The 19,845-nt window shown below is 40.6% G+C and overlaps 1 protein-coding gene across 33 annotated transcripts in view; it reads left to right on the top strand.

Annotated features, from left to right (window-relative positions):
- Positions 1–19,845, top strand: part of LOC129725319 (transient receptor potential cation channel trpm) — a 296,317-nt gene that overhangs the window by 212,634 nt on the left and 63,838 nt on the right. For 32 of the 33 annotated variants that reach the window (XM_055680978.1, XM_055680976.1, XM_055680972.1 and 29 more), the window contains 4 exons: positions 2,824–2,964; positions 3,101–3,173; positions 18,184–18,343; positions 18,521–18,657. In XM_055680978.1, coding sequence (XP_055536953.1) covers positions 2,824–2,964; positions 3,101–3,173; positions 18,184–18,343; positions 18,521–18,657 — 511 coding nt within the window. Of the gene's footprint in view, positions 1–2,823; positions 2,965–3,100; positions 3,174–18,183; positions 18,344–18,520; positions 18,658–19,845 lie in introns of those variants that run through there. The other variant, XM_055680992.1, reaches the window with a different exon arrangement.

The raw sequence follows: 19,845 nt of genomic DNA, 5'->3' as shown, positions 1-19,845 counted from the left end.
GTATTAATAAAACATCATTCACTAAGATACAGGCATTTGCCTCTCGTTGTCTATTTGTTTTTATTCTCGCTTATTTTCCGTCGGTCTAGTTTCGTTGTGCCAATCATTGACGACTGGGGAAGCGACTCCATTCAGGACCCTTACTTTGACCCGTTGATTGACTGACCAACGCCAACGGTTTTACTTCCTCATGCGATAGAAGGCATGGCTCCAGAGATTTTTCGCCTAAGTAAATTTCCCGGTGCCGCTTAGGGTTAAATCTAGAAAAATTGGGTTGGTTGTGACGCAACCAGGGCTCTACATTTTCGAACTAAAACAATGAAACTGATATACTCACGCTGTCATTTCGATTCGAACAGTTTCATTTTCACTTGATTCCTTTCGGCTACTGTCAACGAATCACTTCTTTCTCTTTTTCCCGTCTGTTGTTCATCGAATCGTTTCGAATGAAACTGATGACTATTTCAATTGACGGAGGGAGTGAAGGAGAGAGAGACTCTTTTCTTTCCTTCAGCGTCTCAATTGAAATTAGTACCGAATCGCGTCGTTTGCAGCTTTCTAATACCGCAAACCGTAGTTAGAACGGCAATGGCATCCAATAAATACGTTACGCTTATACCGATCAATATTTCCTCCATATATATGCGTGAAGTAACGTATGGAAGCCTTTTGTCTCCGTCAGCGCTAATTTCCGTTTTCAATTGAGAATCGTCACGTGAGAGTGATGGTGATTATCTCCGCTTTCAATTGTTTGTATCAATTTCAAGCCCTTCAGTTCTCAGAATCACAGCAAGAGCTTTCGACTGGGTGTCATGTGACACACGAAGTACTCGAAAATGATACAAAAGCTTTTCAATTGGGTCCTAAAGTTTAAAACGGTTTTCTGATTTTTATATATCTGCTGAAATAGTGCAATTTTCTGAGCAAAACGTGATTTTTGAAGAATGTCTATCGTTTTTCTTCGATTTTTAAATGAAAAATAAAAAAACTGCTCGAAATGCCTTAAATGACAGTTCTCTCATATACCGTACATGGGCGAAACGACAACTTAGACCTTTCGAGCAGTTTTTTCACTCTTCATTTAAAAATCGAAGGAAAACGATCAACATTTTTTAAAAATCACGTTTTGCTCAGAAAATTGCACTCTTTCTCTCTCTGAACTCTGAGCAAAACGTGATTTTTGAAAAATGTTTATCGTTTTTCTTCGATTTTTAAATGAAAAATAAAAAAACTGCTCGAAATGCCTTAAATGACAGTTCTCTCATATACCGTACATGGGCGAAACGTCAACTTAGACCTTTCGAGCAGTTTTTCCACTCTTCATTTAAAAATCGAAGGAAAACGATAAACATTTTTTAAAAATCACGTTTTGCTCAGAAAACGCGGCTTATTCAAATGATATATAAAAACTGGGATAGCTTTAGGACCCAATTGATAGCGAAGAGTCAAAGTGTCACTATAACCTGATAATTGTCAATTGAAAAAGACTTTGTCAGGCTCTGGACGCAACCATCGACACTTATGTCAGCGTTAGGATTCGAATCCAGGGCACCAGCGTGGTTGGCGGAGATGTTACGAACTACGCTAACCCCTCTCTGTATGTAAATAAGTGCATTATTTTGATAAAAAATTTCAATGACTAAATAACTACATAAGGGATAAAAAGAAACTTCACTCGGTGCACTTGTGTATTTTATTATAGTAAACAACATTGTAGAACATTAAAAACTTTTAGAAAATCATCATAAAATGTTATATTGAAAAAAAAAGGATTTTAGGGGAACTCAAAAGAAAATACCACGAAAATAAATTTAAATTGTCAGATAGAAATATGTTGTCTTCAATAAAGTTGTTTCTCATAAAATGTGCTACAACTTTTTCAAACAAAATGGACTTTTTATGCAAAAATGAGAAAAATATTCATTTCTCACTTTTAGGTGAAATAATCATAAAATTCCAACTTCCATAAAATGGATAATATTTCATAAAACAACTTTGGTGAAGACACTACGGCTCTAAAATCAATTTTTTGGGTAAAAATTAATTTGTGCAATAAATAAAAATCATCATTAACCAAAGAAATATGGGAAAAAAAAACTTTCCTCGAAAAAAAATGTTTTTTTGTTATAGCAAACAATATTTGAGAACATTGGAAATTAACTATTAAGAGTTTAATAAAGACAATTAATTTTTAGGGGTAATCTATAGAACATTCCATGAAAGTCCATTTGAATAGGAAGATAGAAGTATGATGTTTTCAACAAAATTGTTTCTTTTAAAATGTGGTACAACTTTCCCGAAAGAAGTGAATTTTTATATTCCAAAATGAGAAAAGTGAAATTCGTTTCTCACTGTAAAGTAAATAAATCTCAAAATTGCAACTTCTGTAACATGGAGAATAATTAATGGAACAACTTTTTTGAAGGCACTATCAAGTTCTTTTTTTTTGTCAAAATAATTTCGATCACGTTTTTGCAACTTTGGAAACACTGTGCTTTGGTACAGTCATAAAGCCAACCATGTCAGACATGCCTGGAATATCAAAAATGTTCAATTTGTTTGGTTGAAAACGACCAAAAAACGGTACTATCACGTCTAGCCAGTCTAGTTAAACTCCGTTGCAGATCGTGAAAAGTCTGAAATGATAAATTTCACTTCAATCATGCTCTTCTCTATCAACTAACGACTACGGTACTCAGTCTTGTTTATGAAGTTTTCTCTACGGTCCATTCTTTTTTATGACTGCCAATCTACCCTGTATCAAAAATTTTATCTTAGATACGAAATGATCTTTTCTACTTTCTGTGTTTCCATCTATTTCAGTACGTGCGCCTATCGTACGACACACGGCCAGAGCTGCTGGTTCAGCTCTTTACTCGCGAGTGGAATCTCGAACTTCCGAAATTGCTCATAACCGTACAAGGTGGAAAGGCCAACTTCGAACTGCAACCAAAGCTGAAAAAGGTGGGTACATTTCCGGACAGATATCCACACATCATCATTGGTATCATACCAAAGAACCGAAGTGACCGGTTTACGCTTGATATCGTTTCTCTGATGTTACTTCCATTGTATTTTATTTCACTTCCGTCCCATGCAGGTGCTCCGAAAAGGTCTGCTGAAGGCAGCGAAGACGACCGGCGCTTGGATATTCACCGGTGGAACAAACACTGGTGAGTATATGGAGAATGTCTTTCCGTTTTGGGGATAAGCAACTTCGGCAGTTGGTTCGATTCCATACTGCTGTTACTCATATGTTTTATTATCACCACTGGATTCAATGGTTTTACTGAGCTTCGTTTTGAACGGAAGTTGATTGAAACAAGACTGACTTTTTCATCGCCCAGCGTTGCTGTGGTGACTGGTGATTATTACGTCAGATAAATAATAATATATTGTTATAGATGGTAGTAGTTGATAAAAAAGTTTAATAATACGTTGAATTCAGGTCTGACTAAAGTGTTGGCTGTGTAGATTGTTTTGACCTATGAAGAGATTTTTTCTGTGAATATTATCAATCTATGTACACCTAGAGACCCCAATTAAAATTAATAAAAATAATAATAGGCTCATCAATCAACACATCAGCGCCGCCGCATCGGTTCATTCCTCTCAGGACATGTCATAGGATATTTTCATCGGTAATTCTCACAGGTATTGGCTGAGATTGAACTCAGACCAGTTGCGATTGGGGCGGATTACGTTAACATCAAAATCACCGAACATCGCTTTTGAGACTATCGGAGATTTATCTAAATTAAAGTGTCTAGATTCAAATTACGTATACAAAGATTTGAATTTTTTGCACATAACACTTGTCAAAATGGTGGTTAGAGTATTGTCAAAACACGTGGTAGCGGCCATCAAAGTGTTGCGTTTAAAAGCTGGCTGGTAATGTGATCACGAAAACAGTTTATCAATCTTGAGCAATATTCCGGCATCGTAGCATCCACTTTTCTTCCTGAATCCGTTCAGAATTTGTGAATGTGGTGTAATGTATTTGCCAAACTTCAATCAGAACGAGATTACCTCACAAATTTAAAGATGGAGGCAAATTGCAACTAAAAGTGGGGAAAAAGGTCAGGATAAATATTTTTTTTTTGTATAAGTTTTCTGTGGAATGCTACTAGGATAGGGATATCCTGTGGTCTTTTTTTTTTCAATATTAGGGTTCTGCATTACTGTTTATTAGGGTGCCAAAGGAAACCATGGAAAAAAAATTACCTTCGAATTTCGTTCAAAGGTAGAGCTCAAGAGCTTTATCTTCTCGAAAAAATCCCCACGCAAAATTTCAACTCAATCAGACTTGGGGTTGTGGAGCCTCTAGGCGGTTTAAATTTCACTTATTTACAATTATCGTCAGAGAGTAAATGATGTCTTAAATCGTTGATTTCTTGTATGATGGTTCTACATATCGCAGAGCATCTTTCTGCAAAAGATCAGTTCTCTATGATTTCTTTTTGAAACAAATTTCTTAGAAATGCATAAAACTTCGAGATCTGGTGAAGTCTCAATTTTTATTGAACTTATCTTTATCTTAATATTATTCCATGTTGTTCCATGTTGTTTGTAAACAACGCTTATCGTTGTTGTGATCACTAGCTGTTTTTTAAGGTTCAATTTTTAATGTGTTTTTGAGTTTTTTAAATTATAGTTTTGTGTTCTGTGACTCATTGGACTCTGTATACACCTGTGCATCGTGAAGTATCGTAGTTTTTATTTCCTGAAGACATCGAATTCGATAGTGAACTACGGAGAAGATGGAAGAGTGTTGCCATGGCTGCCAGACTCCAATCACCGACGAGAATGATCTTGTGTGCTGTAAGGGATTTTGCAAGTCATCGTTTCACTTGCAATGTTCGCTCCTCACCGCTAATTTGTGGGCAGAAATCAGGTCAAATTCGATGATCTACTGGATGTGCCCATCGTGCAGGAGGCTGATGAACAGCGCTCACTTTCGCAACGCGTTGGGCTCATCGAACGATCTGTTACAGGAGATTATGAGCCAACATAGCCAAGTGCTTGAAGAATTGAGAGGTGAGATTCGGAAAAATGCAGAAAAAATAACCGAAATGGTCGGGAAGCATCAACAGCAGGGTTTCGTTAATCGCTCACCATGGCCTAGAATTCCACCTAGGTCAACAAAGCGACCGCGTATCCAAATCGATTCGCCACAAACCGATGAGGATGCGGCTCGTACGCTTTGTGGTAGCAAGGAACCAGACCCCGCTTTGCCTATTCCAGTTGTGCAAGTCGTCCCTAGAGTGCCAAAATTCTGGCTATTCCTGTCAAAATTCTCTCCACACGCCACGGTGGAGGAAATCTCGAAACTAGTACAGCGGAATCTCGACATAGATGAGCCTGTCGAAGTCATAAAGTTGGTCAAAAGGGGTGTTGATCTCAAACAGCTTTCATTTGTATCGTTCAAAGTGGGTTTGGGATTGAAATGGAAGGAAAAAGCAATGCAACCAGCGAGCTGGCAGAAGGGAATTTATTTTCGAGAGTTCGTTGTGTCGATCGGGGAAGCATAATTGCTCGAGATCATCCGCCGCAAATTGAACCCTTTCAGTTTCACGGTTGTGTAACCACGCCACTCGCAGCTCCTAACCGACCGACCGTTGCTTTGTAACAATGATATCGTTCAAGACGAGATTTCTGTAACGAATAATGATGCTAATATAACACTAAGTACGTATAATAATGTCGCGAGTTCACTTACTTACACCTTCGCGCACGATGAGGCTGGTCGTGATACCATTGGTTCGTCTGTGAGAAATCCTGTAAATGAAAAAACATCTAATTGTTGTGACTGATCCGGTAATAGAGAACGAGATTCACCACTACGCAACGCAATTGACAATAAACACTGCTGCGCTACGCGAACTGGAAGTTGGGATGTGCAAAAAGCACCTGAACCTTGAATTATTCGACACGGCGTCCGTGAAAGCAGCATTAACGGACGTTACGTGGAGTATTATTTTTATCTCTCAAGACGATTTTGAACGTGAAAAAGATCATTATCAACAGTATGCGGCATCGATGTTAGAATTTCTAAACTCTTTCGATGTCTTGAATTGTGGACTTGAATGTTCAGCGATCATTAGCAACTGCCTATACTTCAACGTCTTGTCGTTTTACTTTGTTATCTTCACTATTTTCGCAAGGTTTGCCCCCTTGACTAAGGAACGTTCGAATGGGGAAAATCCGTACCCGGAATGGTTTTCGCCGATTGTAATTCAAGTTCTTAAAGACAAACGGAGAGCTCTGAAAAGAATGCATCGAAACCGAACCATAGAGAATGTCGCAGCCTACAAAGAACTTCTTCGGATCTTCAAAGTGTTGCACAGAGAAGCCTATCAAGTTTACATCGATGGAATACAGAATGGAGTGAAGGAAAACCCTAAATCGTTCTGGAAATTTGTAAATAGCAGGCGTAGAGTCAACGGAATACCGGAAGTGATGAGGTATGGAAATCGATTTTCACACAACGGACAGGAAACCGCCGAACTTTTCGCTGAATATTTTAAAAATGTTTATCGAATTGACAACAACGAGGAAGTGAACAATCCAGTTGAACATGCCACCGATCTGCTGGAGTTACGTCGTGAAGAAATAAGACAAGCGCTGTCTGAGCTGGATTCTGGACCGGACAGACTTCCAGCGAAGTTGGTTAAAGAATTGAAGGATGAACTCGTTGAACCTCTTTCTTTTCTTTTCAACTTCTCGTTGTCATCCGGTCATTTTCCACCTCTTTGGAAGATCTCTCATATAACCCCAATTCATAAAAAAGGCTCTCGTTCGAATGCGGAGAACTACAGGGGGGTAGCGATTCAGTCCGCGGTTCCTAAGTTATTCGAACGATTAGTCTACTCACATCTCTACGAACGCATCCGAGAGCGCGTTTCAACTGCACAACACGGATTCTTGAAAGGAAAATCGGTTGTGACGAATCTTTGTGAATTCTCCTCTATGGTCACAGATTATATGTCTAAAGGGTATCAAGTCGACTGTGTATATACGGACATGAGCAAGGCCTTTGATGTGGTTGGAATAGATAGCATTTTACGAGCCGCAGCCCATTTTAATATTAATGGGAAGTTGTTGGCATGGATTAAGACATACCTTAAAGACAGAATGCAATATGTCAAAATATTCAACAAAACATCCAGTACCTTTGGTGTTCAGTCAGGTGTCCCACAAGGTAGCCATCTAGGTCCGTTGTTATTTGTAATGGTTATGAATGAATTGCGATTAAAATCGCCGAAGATTGCGATTTGCTTCAAAAGGATCTGAATAGTTTTACGAGACTCGTTAATGAAAATGGACTAAGTATAAATGCGAGTAAATGCTCTGTCATAACGTACACCAGGAGAGTTCGTCCGATATTGTTTGACTATATGCTAGGACCTTCCATTTTACAACGCGTACGGAATGTTCGAGACCTGGGCGTGACAATGGATCAGTCTCTCACATTCAACGATCATATCGATGGAGTAGTGAAGGAATCGATGCAACTTTTTGCTCTCACACGACGGTTTGGACGGGAATTTACGGACCCTCATGCAATTCTTGCAATTTACGGCAGTCTTGTCAGAACAAAACTGGATTTCGCGAGTGTGGTTTGGCGACCAAAGTATGGCATGCAAAAACAACGACTTGAATCAGTTCAGCGTTAATTCGTGAAATTCGCTTTAAGACACCTTGGATGGAATGACGAACTACCCGAATACGAAAACTTTTGCTGTCTAGTAGATTTTGAAACAATCAGTAGCAGACATAAGATCGCAGATATTGTGTTTTTCTGCAACATACTCAGTGGACGGATTGAAAGCTCTTACCTGTTGGACCGACTTGATTTCAACGAGAGCCCGGTTTCTCTTCGTCGTCGGAGGGTCTTTGATCCTCCATTGAGAACGAGGAACTACACACAACACGAACCCACCAGCAGATTTATGAACGAGTTCAATGAACTGCATGACGTAATCTCTGTAAATATGACTCCAGAAGTAATTCGAAGAAGACTCAAATTATACTTAAGAAATCAGCAATATACTTAAACGCAAACATGTATTGTATCTAGATTTAAGAGGGGTAACGGGCTAACAGCCTAGGTCCAATAAACAATTACAATTAACGGTTTTCGACAAAAATCGTTGCAATCCTCATTTGCTACGACAATTTCTCTTTATAGTTAATAAGTTAGGAATTGAGTTAGTTCTAAGTTTATTTGTTTGACAAGTAGGTTGAAATCCCTACGAATGACAAGTCCTAATTGCGAAAGCAAACAAATCCTGATAATTAAAATTACAACTTTCTAGCAGTGTTGGGAAGTCACCATTTGTGATTGGACACACTAACTCATTATTTACTAATATTTATCATAAATACTAAAGCTACTAACAAACCACCCTTTAAAAAAAACCCCATCCTTTACGTTGTTCTCTAATGTGTCCTCTACAATGCAACCTGCATTGAGAGATAGAGAGTAATGTGAGCGCGCCAATCCACTGTTTTTCTAATCCCGTTTTGCTACATATGTATATATTCATTGATTTTGGTTACACTCTCTCAACATGCCTCTCTCTTCAATATTCTAAAATTTCACATTTTTTGTTATTGAGAGTAAGTGATATGCTTATTATTTTTATTAAAAAACCGTTTTAAACATATTTTTCGAAACAATCCATTTATTTTTTGAAAAGTGAGAGACAGCATGCAATCTACTACAATTAGACAGACACTGAAAATAACTTCCAAATGCAAAATTATAAAACTATCAAAATTAAATCTTCCTGTCAAATGTTATTTACGTTCAAGTGCTTTACAAAAAATTACACATCATCGCAATATAAATGAAAAATGTTGATTTTAACGTTTGCATGAATGTATCCGTATACGTGGGTAAATGCATGAATATTTGTGTATGTGTGTGTATGAATGAACATACATTGTGCGTGGAATTTAGTATATTGATATGGTATCGCATAGTCAAAGAGACAAACGAGCTTTTTGAGATTGGAATTCAATACCTGACATGGAGTTCAAAGGTTACGTCCGAAGAAGTAATACCTAGTAAACGCAAGGGCTTCACACTGACAGAGCAGGTGAGCTGACGTTTCAACTGCAAGGATGCAGGGGAGGTTAGGTGGTAAAGAGCAGAGCAGTTTCCGGTAGTAACTTCCATGTAGAGACGTAGTTCACCATGCTTTAGACCGAGAAGCTTCTTGGTTATATCAGGGCTTGGAGAGATAAACTGTTTTGCTTGTCTGCATCCCTGTGGGTTATTCCATTGGTAAGCTAGTTAGCTACTTCTAGCGTTTCCCATGTTTTAAGTTCGCGCTTGATGGCGGATTTGGAGGTACCCAGAAATGACTCAGGGCCAATGAAATGCTGTGCTGATCCTTGTCTCGCGAGGTAGTCAGCATTTTCATTGCCCTCGATACCACAGTGTCCAGGTACTCATTACAATACGACTTGCTTCCGTCGAGATAGCTCCCGTAATGCGGCACTGCACTCCCAAACTAATTTGGACGCACATTTTGAGTACTTAAGTGCCAATAGTGTAGCTCGGCTGTCCGAGAATTCAAGACATACTTTGGTGTAGATGAGTGTAGTTACCATAGACTTCTGCTTGGGAAACGGTGGGCCATTTACCGGGTAAATTTTACCCATTGGAAGTTTCCTTAACACCGGGGCCAAAAACTCCGGAGCCAGAGTTGGATCCTATTTTCGAACCATCTGTATAAAAGCAGATGATGCCTGAGATAGAAGTGCAAGACCATCGCTCCTCTACATATGGCGATTCGTTTCAATCAATGGAACGTTGAAATTGTTCTAAACCACCATGCAGTCTGATACTGTGGTGACTAAGGCTGATGACATAGTAAGCGCAAATAGCGTAGCGAAGCCATTCTCGTTGCCATGGTTAAATGTGCCGCTCTATTCACGGCTGTACATTTAACCACGGCAATGAGAATCGCTTCGCGACGCTATTCGCGCTTACTATGTTATCGGCCTAAGGGTGTGAATTTAAACCCTCTTACACCGTGTCCAATATATTCTCATACATTTTTTTATATCATTGTTGTGATAAATTGGTAGTACATATGCACAAATATGTATTGGTGTAATTGTGTACCATGTTCACACAGACTAATCAAGATGCAGTTTGTTCCCTTTCATTAAGTGTCCATTGTTTATCGACGATGAAACAATTTCGTGCCGAGGTGATAAAAAGGTTTAAGGAAGGTGAGCGCCCAAGCCATATTTTCAAAAGCTTGAAAAACCTGGGAGTAAAGCGTGATTATGTCTATCGGACCATTAGAAGGTACCGTGACACTTTCTCACTGGATGACCAGAAGAGATCCGGTCGGCCACGTTCAGCTAGGACTAAGCGAGTCGTTAAGATCGTAAGAGAACGAATTCGACGAAAATCGCACCGCTCTGTACGTAAAATGGCCGCTGATCTTAATGTGTCTAAATCAACCATACACAACGTGCTGAAACAAGACCTGAGATGCCAAGCTTTCAAGAAACGTAAAGTTCACGGAGTATCAGCAGCTTCGAAGACAAAAAGGTACGAAAGAACTACTCTCCTACTATCGCGGCACGCCGGAAAAGAATTCATCTTTTCGAATAAAAAATTATTTGTTCTGCAACAGTCTCACAATGACCAAAATGACAGATTGTGGGCCTACTCTTCGCAGAATATCCCGGACAGTGACAGAAACGTGCCTCGGTTCCAAAGTGCCGCTTCAGTGATGGTTTGGGGAGGTATTTGCAAGCGAGGGAAGCTATCGCTTGTTTTCATTGAGAAAGGCGTTAGAATTAACGGAATTCATTACAAAACGGAAATTTTAGAGAAAGTTGTAAAGCCAAGCATAGGTAGAATGTACGGGAAGATCATTATGTGTTTCAACAGGACGAAGCACCCTCTCACACAGCCAATCTGGTTCAGAACTTGTGTCAGGAAAATTTGACCGACTTTTTGAGCAAAAATGAATGGCCTCCCAGTTCACCAGATCTGAATCCCTTGGATTACTTCGAATGGTCATACATGTTGTCGAAGATAAACGAGCACAGGATACCTACATTGGCCCGATTCAAAACCGTTATCCTTCGTATATGGGACGAAATGCCCATGGAAGTCGTTCGTGCCGCCTGTGACGGATTTGAGAAAAGTTTGAAGCTCGTCAAAAGGGTTAAAGGTGGAGTTATTCCAAAACACTTGTTGTAATTTATTAATAATATAGTACCTTTAAAATCGAACAATAATTAATAAAATCGGAACAGCTGTTGTAAAATAAATGTAGTTTCAATTTGTAAGAGAATATATTGGACACGGTGTAAAATGCGAAGATGACCAACCTGATCGCTTTCGAAGATTGTTTTGTTTTGTTGAATCCTTAGTGCGCCAAGCTCTGTCTTTTTCTTTACATGAAGATGTTGAGGCAGTAGGCAGAGCATGGCTTTCAAAGCTGCCGCTGGTGTGGTGCGTATGGCACTGGTAATGAAGAGACAGGCTAGTCTTTGAACTTCATTAAGCTTTGCTTGGGCTGTCACTTCATTTACCTTTAGCCACCACACAAGGGCGACGTAAGTAATTTTGGGTCGTGCAATGGTTATGTAAGATCAGAGAGCCAATTGTGGTTTCCATCTCCAGGTTTTGCCTAATAGTGTGCTGCAAGCCCAAATTACCGTTGTAGCTTTTTTGACTGCGTAGTCAATTTGGGCCGTCCAATTCAGCTTACTGTCCAGAGTAATACCCTGGTATTTAATTTCTTTACAGAAGGTCATCAAGCACCCATGCAGTGAAGGATAAGACAGAGTGTGTTTCCTCCGTTTGGTGAAGAGTAAAATATCTGTTTTAGTGAAATTTATGTTCAGCCCCTCTTGAATGCACCAACTCTGGGTAATATCTAGTGCCGTCTGAAGGCGGTTCGACATTGTTGCGTCATATTCTCCACGAATTATGAAGAATACATCATCGGCATAGCAAACAATCTCATAGCCAAGCTTATTGCTTGCTTAATTATGCATCGACCACCAGCGACCAAAGCAAGGGGAAGAGGACTTCCCCTTGTGGACAGCCTCATGTCATTGATTGAAGTGATTGAAGTGATTGACAGTGATTGAAGCATCTCCCAATAATGTAGCTGTGATTTCTCTGCTCGGAAGCATATTCTGAATCCAGCTCATTTTAGTGTTATCAGCTCTCCTCTTCAGCAGAACTGTATTGAACGAAGCATAAGATGTATTGTCAAAAGCGCCTTCAAGCGACTCTTCGATAAGAGTCACTATGCCATGACGAGTGGTTTCCGTCGATTTACCCGGCTGTTAATCGTGCTGATTTGTATGTAGTGGCGAGTTTTTGAGGAACCAAAGGCGGATATGGCTATCTGCAATTATTTCCATTAACTTGAAGAGCGTAGATGCGAGGCTTATGGACTTCAAGGTCTTAGGTTGTGTTTGTTCCGGTGCGGCTGCCGTCCTCTTTTTTTACTGCCCTAGACCGTTAGTGTGGTCTATGGACATCGCATTCTGAAGTCGTGTGGCTTCGGGCATTGTTTACATGCCCTCACTTGATCCTATACATTCTTTTTGACTTGCGTATTTCGGCGTCCTACTTGGTGCCTGACACTCTGTATTCATCCCACCTGGATGTGCTTTTAGCCCTGTTGAACAAGCGTCTGGCCTAACGGTGGAGGTTATTGCGCGTTTCATTCCAATAGGGCACGTCGCGACACACAAACCTCTCCTGTAGGGGACAGCTGGCCATGTAGGCATCAGTGATCCAGCAATCAAGATCACGTGCAGCAATATTCAGATCGTCGGGTGTTCGTAGGAAAACCGGGAGTTGATTGTTTCCTGAAGTCTTTTGAAGAATTAGCTCCGATGTCAAAGATGATATGGCGGTGATCTGACGAACTTGTTTCGTCAGAGACATGTCATTTTTTGACTTTTTCCGCAATGTTTTGCGCTACAGAGAGCGGAATCGAGGACCTCGTCTTTTATGCGTTAATAAAGTGGGGCTATTCCCTATATTGCATATATTGACTTCGTTGGAAGTAAGATATTTAAGATGGTACTCACTCTTGTTGTTGGTATTCGAGTTGCCTTAAATCGTATGGTGAGTATTCGTATCGCATTCGATGATGATATCGTCCAGGTCACCGAAGAAGTAAGCGGATGCGATGACCCTATCTAGCCCCTATGTAGGGGTAAGAGGCGGGACCATTACCATCATCATCAGTCTGCTAAGGACGCTGGAGGCCACCTTAGCGTGATGAAGATTTACTTGGATACTGCGAAAGGTGTTCATTGCGTGTGTGTTGGATCCGCCTGCGGTTGGATTGGAGGTTCCAGTACCTGTCGGACGGTTGCCATCAGCAAAACTGCTGGCGAGAGACACATGAGCAGCACCGGAAAGTGGCTATTGGGACCTAGGTTTGCGAGCTGAAAATGGTTGAGGCAGTGAGCTTCTTGGAGTTTTCTGCGGAACCTGTTTATCACTCGCTGGGTTGCGAATGGGGTGTGATTGAGGCATCAAGCTGTTACTAGCCGTCTGCCGTACCTTAGCTTCCATTGTAGGGATGCATCAAGCATGAAGAAACTGGACGTTCCGTCTGTACCTTCCTGCTCTTTGCGAGATTGCGTTGAGTAGTTGGTGATGACTGAACTGATCGTTCTGCATGTACCTGTTCTGCCAACCCGGCGCATGCGAGCCTTACCAAACATGTAGTTTAGAAAAAAGCGGTGATTCGGTCTGCGGATTACTCATCGATCATCAAAAAATGTTCGACGATTTTCCCTGCTACCTTGCGGCTCCTTACGCGCCACTCCAGTGCAGAGATACCGTCGTTCTGATTCTGGACGAATCGCAGTATCTTCTCGTTTGAGGTGTTCACGCTGCAAAAAAGCTCCAAAGGATGCTGAAGGGGAAAATCAAGAGAAAAGTGGCTACCTCGTTGCGTGCGCTTGGCCGGGAGGTCGGTGCAACCGGCCAAACAGTGAAAAAGCACTTGGCGAACATGTATATACATGCAGGGCGCAACAATCCCGTCCTCTAGTCTAAGGGCTGCAGACAATGACGCAGCGACAGCACCTGATTTATAAGGTAAAGTCGATTTTCCCGGCGAATCACGACGCGGCGGTGGTGATGGTGACGAAACCTATCGCATCCTGGATGGCAACGACTGGCAGGGTATTTCGTATTTTGCTTCCCCCACGAAGGAAGTGAGCTTCGACTTAAAGTTTATTTCACAAACCAAGTTTCCCAAGAAAGTGCTGCTGTGGCTGACAATCAGCGAGAAGGGGATGTCAAAGCCGCTATTCTTTCGTTCCGGACTGGCCGTGAACGGAGAAATTTATAGTACGAGGTGCCTGCCGAAAGTTGCGTCGTTCATCAAGAAATTCCATAAGGGCGAAAAAGCGGCGTAGAACTACTTCCAGAACCATAAAACTACTTCCAGAACCGAGTACTTGTTTACAACACGGAGGGAGGTTCAGAAGTGCATCACAATTACCGCAGAAGTTCCGCAAGGTTCTACCCTGGGACCGGTGTTGTGGAATGTCATGTATGACGGAGTGTTGAAACTCAAGTTTCCTGTAGGAGTTGTGATCGTCGGCTTTGCAGACGACATAACGCTAGAGGTCTACGGCGAGTCGATCGACGACTGGATGCACTCCAGGAAACTGAAGTTAGTGCAACATAAGACGGAGGTCACGTTTGTGAATAACCGCAAATCAGAGCAACAGGCGGTGGTCAGAGTCGGAGACTGCACCACCACCTCAAAGCCTCGGTGACGGAACGTTATCCGATCTTTGCCGCTTAACAGCAGCTTGAGCTAAAGGTCTGGCCGCCGGAGGATCGGAGGGCGAGCATTCTGGCTTCATCCCTTGAGTGGCCTTCCTTCAGGTATGCCGCGTACCTGCGCTTTTGAGCGTTGGAGAGGCGCTTCATTCTCTCCTTACGGGGAGCAGGCAGATCAGAAGGTTCGTCTGCGATTGCGTCTGTCTCCGAGGATCATGGAGAGGGTGGATGGGCATTCTTGTAGCGAAAAACTATCACGGTTAAACCCTGCTAGTGCTGGGACTATCCGGATTAAAATATCCGGATATCCGACCTCGGATATCCGACAAATATCCAAAATCCGGATCAACCGGATATCCGGATATTATCCGACAGGATATCCGGATTTTCGGATAGTCGGATATCCGGATATCCGGATATTGTATCCGAACATAGTTTAATGAGAATTATGTAAATGATAACTTACGAGGGGATGGGGGATTGTGAAAAAAGCCATTTTTCGCGTTACATTTCATTCGAATGGGCCTAGAAGACAAAAAATAAAATCCGGATATCCGGATAGTATATCCGGATATCCGACTATTTGATTATCCGTATCCGGATATCCGGACATCCGAATAGTATTCGTTTACACATCCGTGATCCGAGCTTCGGATAACCGGATCACGAATATATCCGGTTAAATGTCCCAGCACTAAACCCTGCCTCCATCTCCTGATCAAGAAATGTTTTTGATGACTGTTTTTTGTTAAAATTGTTTGTATTTTTATGTTGTCCATGTGAATCTCACGAGAGGCTATGGAAAAATAGGTCCGCTGCGTCAGAGCCCTGCTCAACGCAGTAAGGACTAAGAACAGAGATGCCCTGGTACTCCACTCGCTCCGTTTACGGATAGGGTAATTTGTTCAACCTCCCCCTACCATTGATCCCTCGGCACGGGTTGTATAACACCTTAGATAAGGGGTTTATCTATTCTTTTTACGTAATAGCCATGGATAGTAGCTATTACAACCATCCTTCTTTACAGGGGCTTTGGACCCTCTGCTTTGGTTCGCAATAGTTCAAGTCCATTCGTGTCCATTGCAGGCGGAATTTTTGTTTACGTTAATGCATGTATGTTCGTACCTGTGTGTATATTTCGTATGTGTGTTTGTGTGTTCGTTTGTGTATTTACACGTTCGTATATGTGTGTATGTGTGTTTGTGTGTAAGTTTGAGTTTGTGTGATATTAATATCATGTGTTTGCATATACATTTTCCTATCTGTATATGTATATTTATGTGTGTGTGAATGTTCATATGTGTATATATGAATGAGAATAAATGAATGAGTGTGAATTATCATTATCATAAGTGTGTGCAAAATGTCAGCTCAATCGGACCTAACATAGGGTGGCGCAAAGCGATTGGCCTTTAAAAATCCCAAAATTAACCCAACGAAACTGGGTGCATGAAATTTCGGTTTTCGATTTTTTTTTGTGCCAGATGGCTTAAAAAGGGTGATTTTTTCGAATTTCTCAAGGTCGAACTTCAATCGCTTTGCGCAATCCCGTTTTAAGTTCGATCGAGTTTCAAAATGCACAAAGTCATTGTTCTGTGATGACACAAGCATTTCCGTAAAAGGAAAAAGTCTTCGTGTCATATGCAGTCGACTACAGAAAAGCTTAGATATTTTTTCTTCCTACTTGCAAAAATGGAAAATCTCTCCCGATGCTTCTTAAGCTCAATTGATAATTTTTCAACATAAATCTAGGGCTTCTTTTCTCAAACCAAACAACAATCACGTTGTCAAGATGAATGGGGTTATTTTAAGTTGGTCTGACAAGGTTAAGTACTTGGGCCTAATTTACGAAAAAAAACTTATTTTCAAAGAGCACATTGAGAGTATACAAGCAAAGTGCGAGATATATCCTCTCATTAACAGGAGCTCTAAACTTTGTTTAAAGAATAAACTTTTGGTTTACAAAAAAAAAAATTGGACCAGCAATGCTTTATGCTGTACCGATCTGGTCAAGTTGCTGTTTGACAAGGAAGAATACGCTTCAAAGGAGTCAGAATAAAATTCTGACTTCCTCCTTGGTTTGGTACACTCGAATTACATAAACTCACTGGTGTTGAAACATTAGAGGCTATGTCAAGTAAAATTATTAACAATTTTCGACAAAAATCGTTGCAATCCTCAATTGCTACGATGAGCTCTCTTTATAGCCAATAAGTTAGCAATTAAGTTAGTTGTTAGTTTACTTCCCCTTTGTTGACAAGTAGGTTTGAATCCCTACGAATCATAAGTCCTAATTGCAAAAGCAAACAAATCCTAACAATTAATATTACAAATTTGTAGCAGTCATCATTTGTGATTGGCCACACAAACTCATTATTTACTATTATTTATCATGAATACCTAAACTACTAACAAACCCCTCCTTTCAAAAAAAAGTTCGATCGAGCAAAAGCTTTGCACAAGGTGTTTTTTCGGGTAGGTGAACATTTAGTGTATAAGTTTTTTTTTATTTACTGGTTACTTTTTTCCCATATAAGTGATTGGCACCCTAGTATGTATTTGTATATCCGTAAGTGCGTGTAACTATGTTTTACGATTTGACGATTTTAGTTAAAAACTAGTAGCTTTATATGACACGGCAGCTCTAGGTAAAAGATTTCAAAACTAAGAATCTTTTCTTATAGCACAAATAGCACAATTCACCTCTTAAATATTATGTCACATTCCAGATAACGAAAAAATAATGTCTTACAACACACCATACACCAGTTTGTCTGTGAGACTAGTTTTAGAGCTTCTGTATCTTTCGTGGAGAAATAACAAAAAAGATTTTCTAGTTGGTTGTATATTTTAATTTTGCATATAAGAAGCAACTTTTACGAAACCTAGCTGGTTATAAAATAATTTATTCCTCTGCTGCTGCAAGCGATAGTAAAATCGGCACTCAAACGAACATCAGAGATATATTTTGACGGAGCATATTAACAATATTTATTAACTCATAAATTCCGTCCCAAGTTTGCTTTCATATCGAAAGTTCCGTATAACGACTCCTTCTCTATCGGGCAGCTTCTGCTTTGATATGTACAGTATACTATCCCCAGCAAATGCGAAAAAAGAGATTTTCCTATTATACCAATCCATGCAGCATTCCTGCAACTTTCTCTGTGTGCATTATCTGAAATTAAAAAGTTTTGCAACCAGTTTCTGTATAACTTGCCAGTTGGTAGGGTAATGCTGGGATGGTGAAGCGTTCGGTTAAGATGAAGCTTTCACAGGCGCCCCTGAGTGAAAGCTTACACAACCAGACCAGGCTTGTAGACAATACTAATGGAAACACGTTTTTTCACCCGATCCAATTAACGCCACAGGTGTCACAAAGCAGGTCGGTGATGCACTTCTGCTGGAAGGACAACAGCGATCTGGACGCGTCGTCAGCATTGGCATTGCTCCCTGGGGAATTGTGGAGCGAAATCACGAGTTATTAGGTCACAACCGGGACGTTCCTTGTCATAGCATCAGTTCTCCTCGGTAAGTTCGAAGAGCATTACCCTCTCGTTAGAGATCGCTGTACTAATCCCAATGCGATGTTCATCAAATTGGGAAGAGAATGATATATCTAAGTATAATAACGTGTTTTTCGTATAACCACACTTGTTGGGCATGGTAACACGACGTTCAATTATAACTGCTTTATTTTCGTTTCAGCTCTAAATTGGCTGTGTTGAACAATCGTCACGCGTACTTCCTGCTTGTCGATAACGGCTCCCAAGGCCGATACGGTGCAGAACTGATCCTGCGGCGGAAACTTGAAAAATTCATATCCAATCAAAAGTTGCAACCTTGTGAGTATTTTCATGTGCCTTTTCATCGTTTCACAAACAAATTCTAGCGAAGGAGATAGCTGTTCATTACGGCTATAGCAGAGGGATGAAGTTTTCTCACGTTTTTATTTTTTTTGCGTAAAAACGCCTGTTAAGCACAGAGATAACGATGGGGGCAGGTTATGTTCGTGAGTGAACGATTTTGCAGTTGATTATGCGACATTCCCCTGGAGGATGCGAAGTGAACCGGAAGAATTCGCTTTCGGCTCTATGTCATCAATATCGACGTTGATTATAGTCATATCGTTTATTTTTTCTGAGTACAGATATGGATGAACAAACACACTTGGATGTTTCGCTGCAAATAAAGTATTCAATCGCCTTCGTTCCTAATTTTTTCGTTTAGCGAAGGCTAAATGTTGTGTCTTGCTAAGCAATTTGAAAATACCATCAAAACCGTGCACAGAGAGATTGTGATAATAATAATGCTGAAATGTTGCGGATTGTCAGGAGACCCACTGAAGGAAAAACAGTTTAGATTGGGCGCCTCCATCAATTTGCTCGAAAGATGAAGACAGCGAACTAATCAATTTCTCCCTAATTTTCTCTCACAAAATCTCAAATTGAGTACGTGATAATTACATGCAAATGATTTTCTCCGGTGTGCGGTTATAAAATGAAAATCGAATGAAATATTTCGTTCGTATATAGGGAGATGCTCTCAAAATGTAATATTGTAAAATCATATAAATCATTTACTACGATACAATATTGCTCGGCTAACGAAGAATTGGAATAAATCAATCAGGTAATCACCATTTTGATTTACTGCCTGAACACCGTCCCCTCTTTCTCTTGACTGATATGACGATACCGCGTGTAAATTTTCTCACCATTTCCAGCGGTACGGTAGCTTATGGATGGATGGCAATTTTCACTTCATTATCTCCATTTAGCCGCCAAAGTAAAAGTGCAAACACCCTTCAATCAAGGTTGCGTCCAAAGCGAACCATGACAGCAGCTATCGGCAGCATTGTTTACCCATCGGGGGGGATCCATCAGACTTCGATTTAGGTAAACTGCACGGTGCTTGTAGAGAACTAACATTTGTACCGGAAACCACTAGACTTTGCGTAGCAACTCCTTTTCGTGACATAGTCTGAGTGCTTTGTTATTTGAAAAGAGTAGTCGATACGCTACTTAAGTGAA

The sequence above is a fragment of the Wyeomyia smithii genome, chromosome 2 (assembly GCF_029784165.1).
Source record: "Wyeomyia smithii strain HCP4-BCI-WySm-NY-G18 chromosome 2, ASM2978416v1, whole genome shotgun sequence".
NCBI classification, from domain to species: domain Eukaryota; kingdom Metazoa; phylum Arthropoda; class Insecta; order Diptera; family Culicidae; genus Wyeomyia; species Wyeomyia smithii.
The sequence above is the reverse complement of the archived record's forward strand: the minus strand, read 5'-3'. Positions and strand labels throughout refer to the sequence as shown.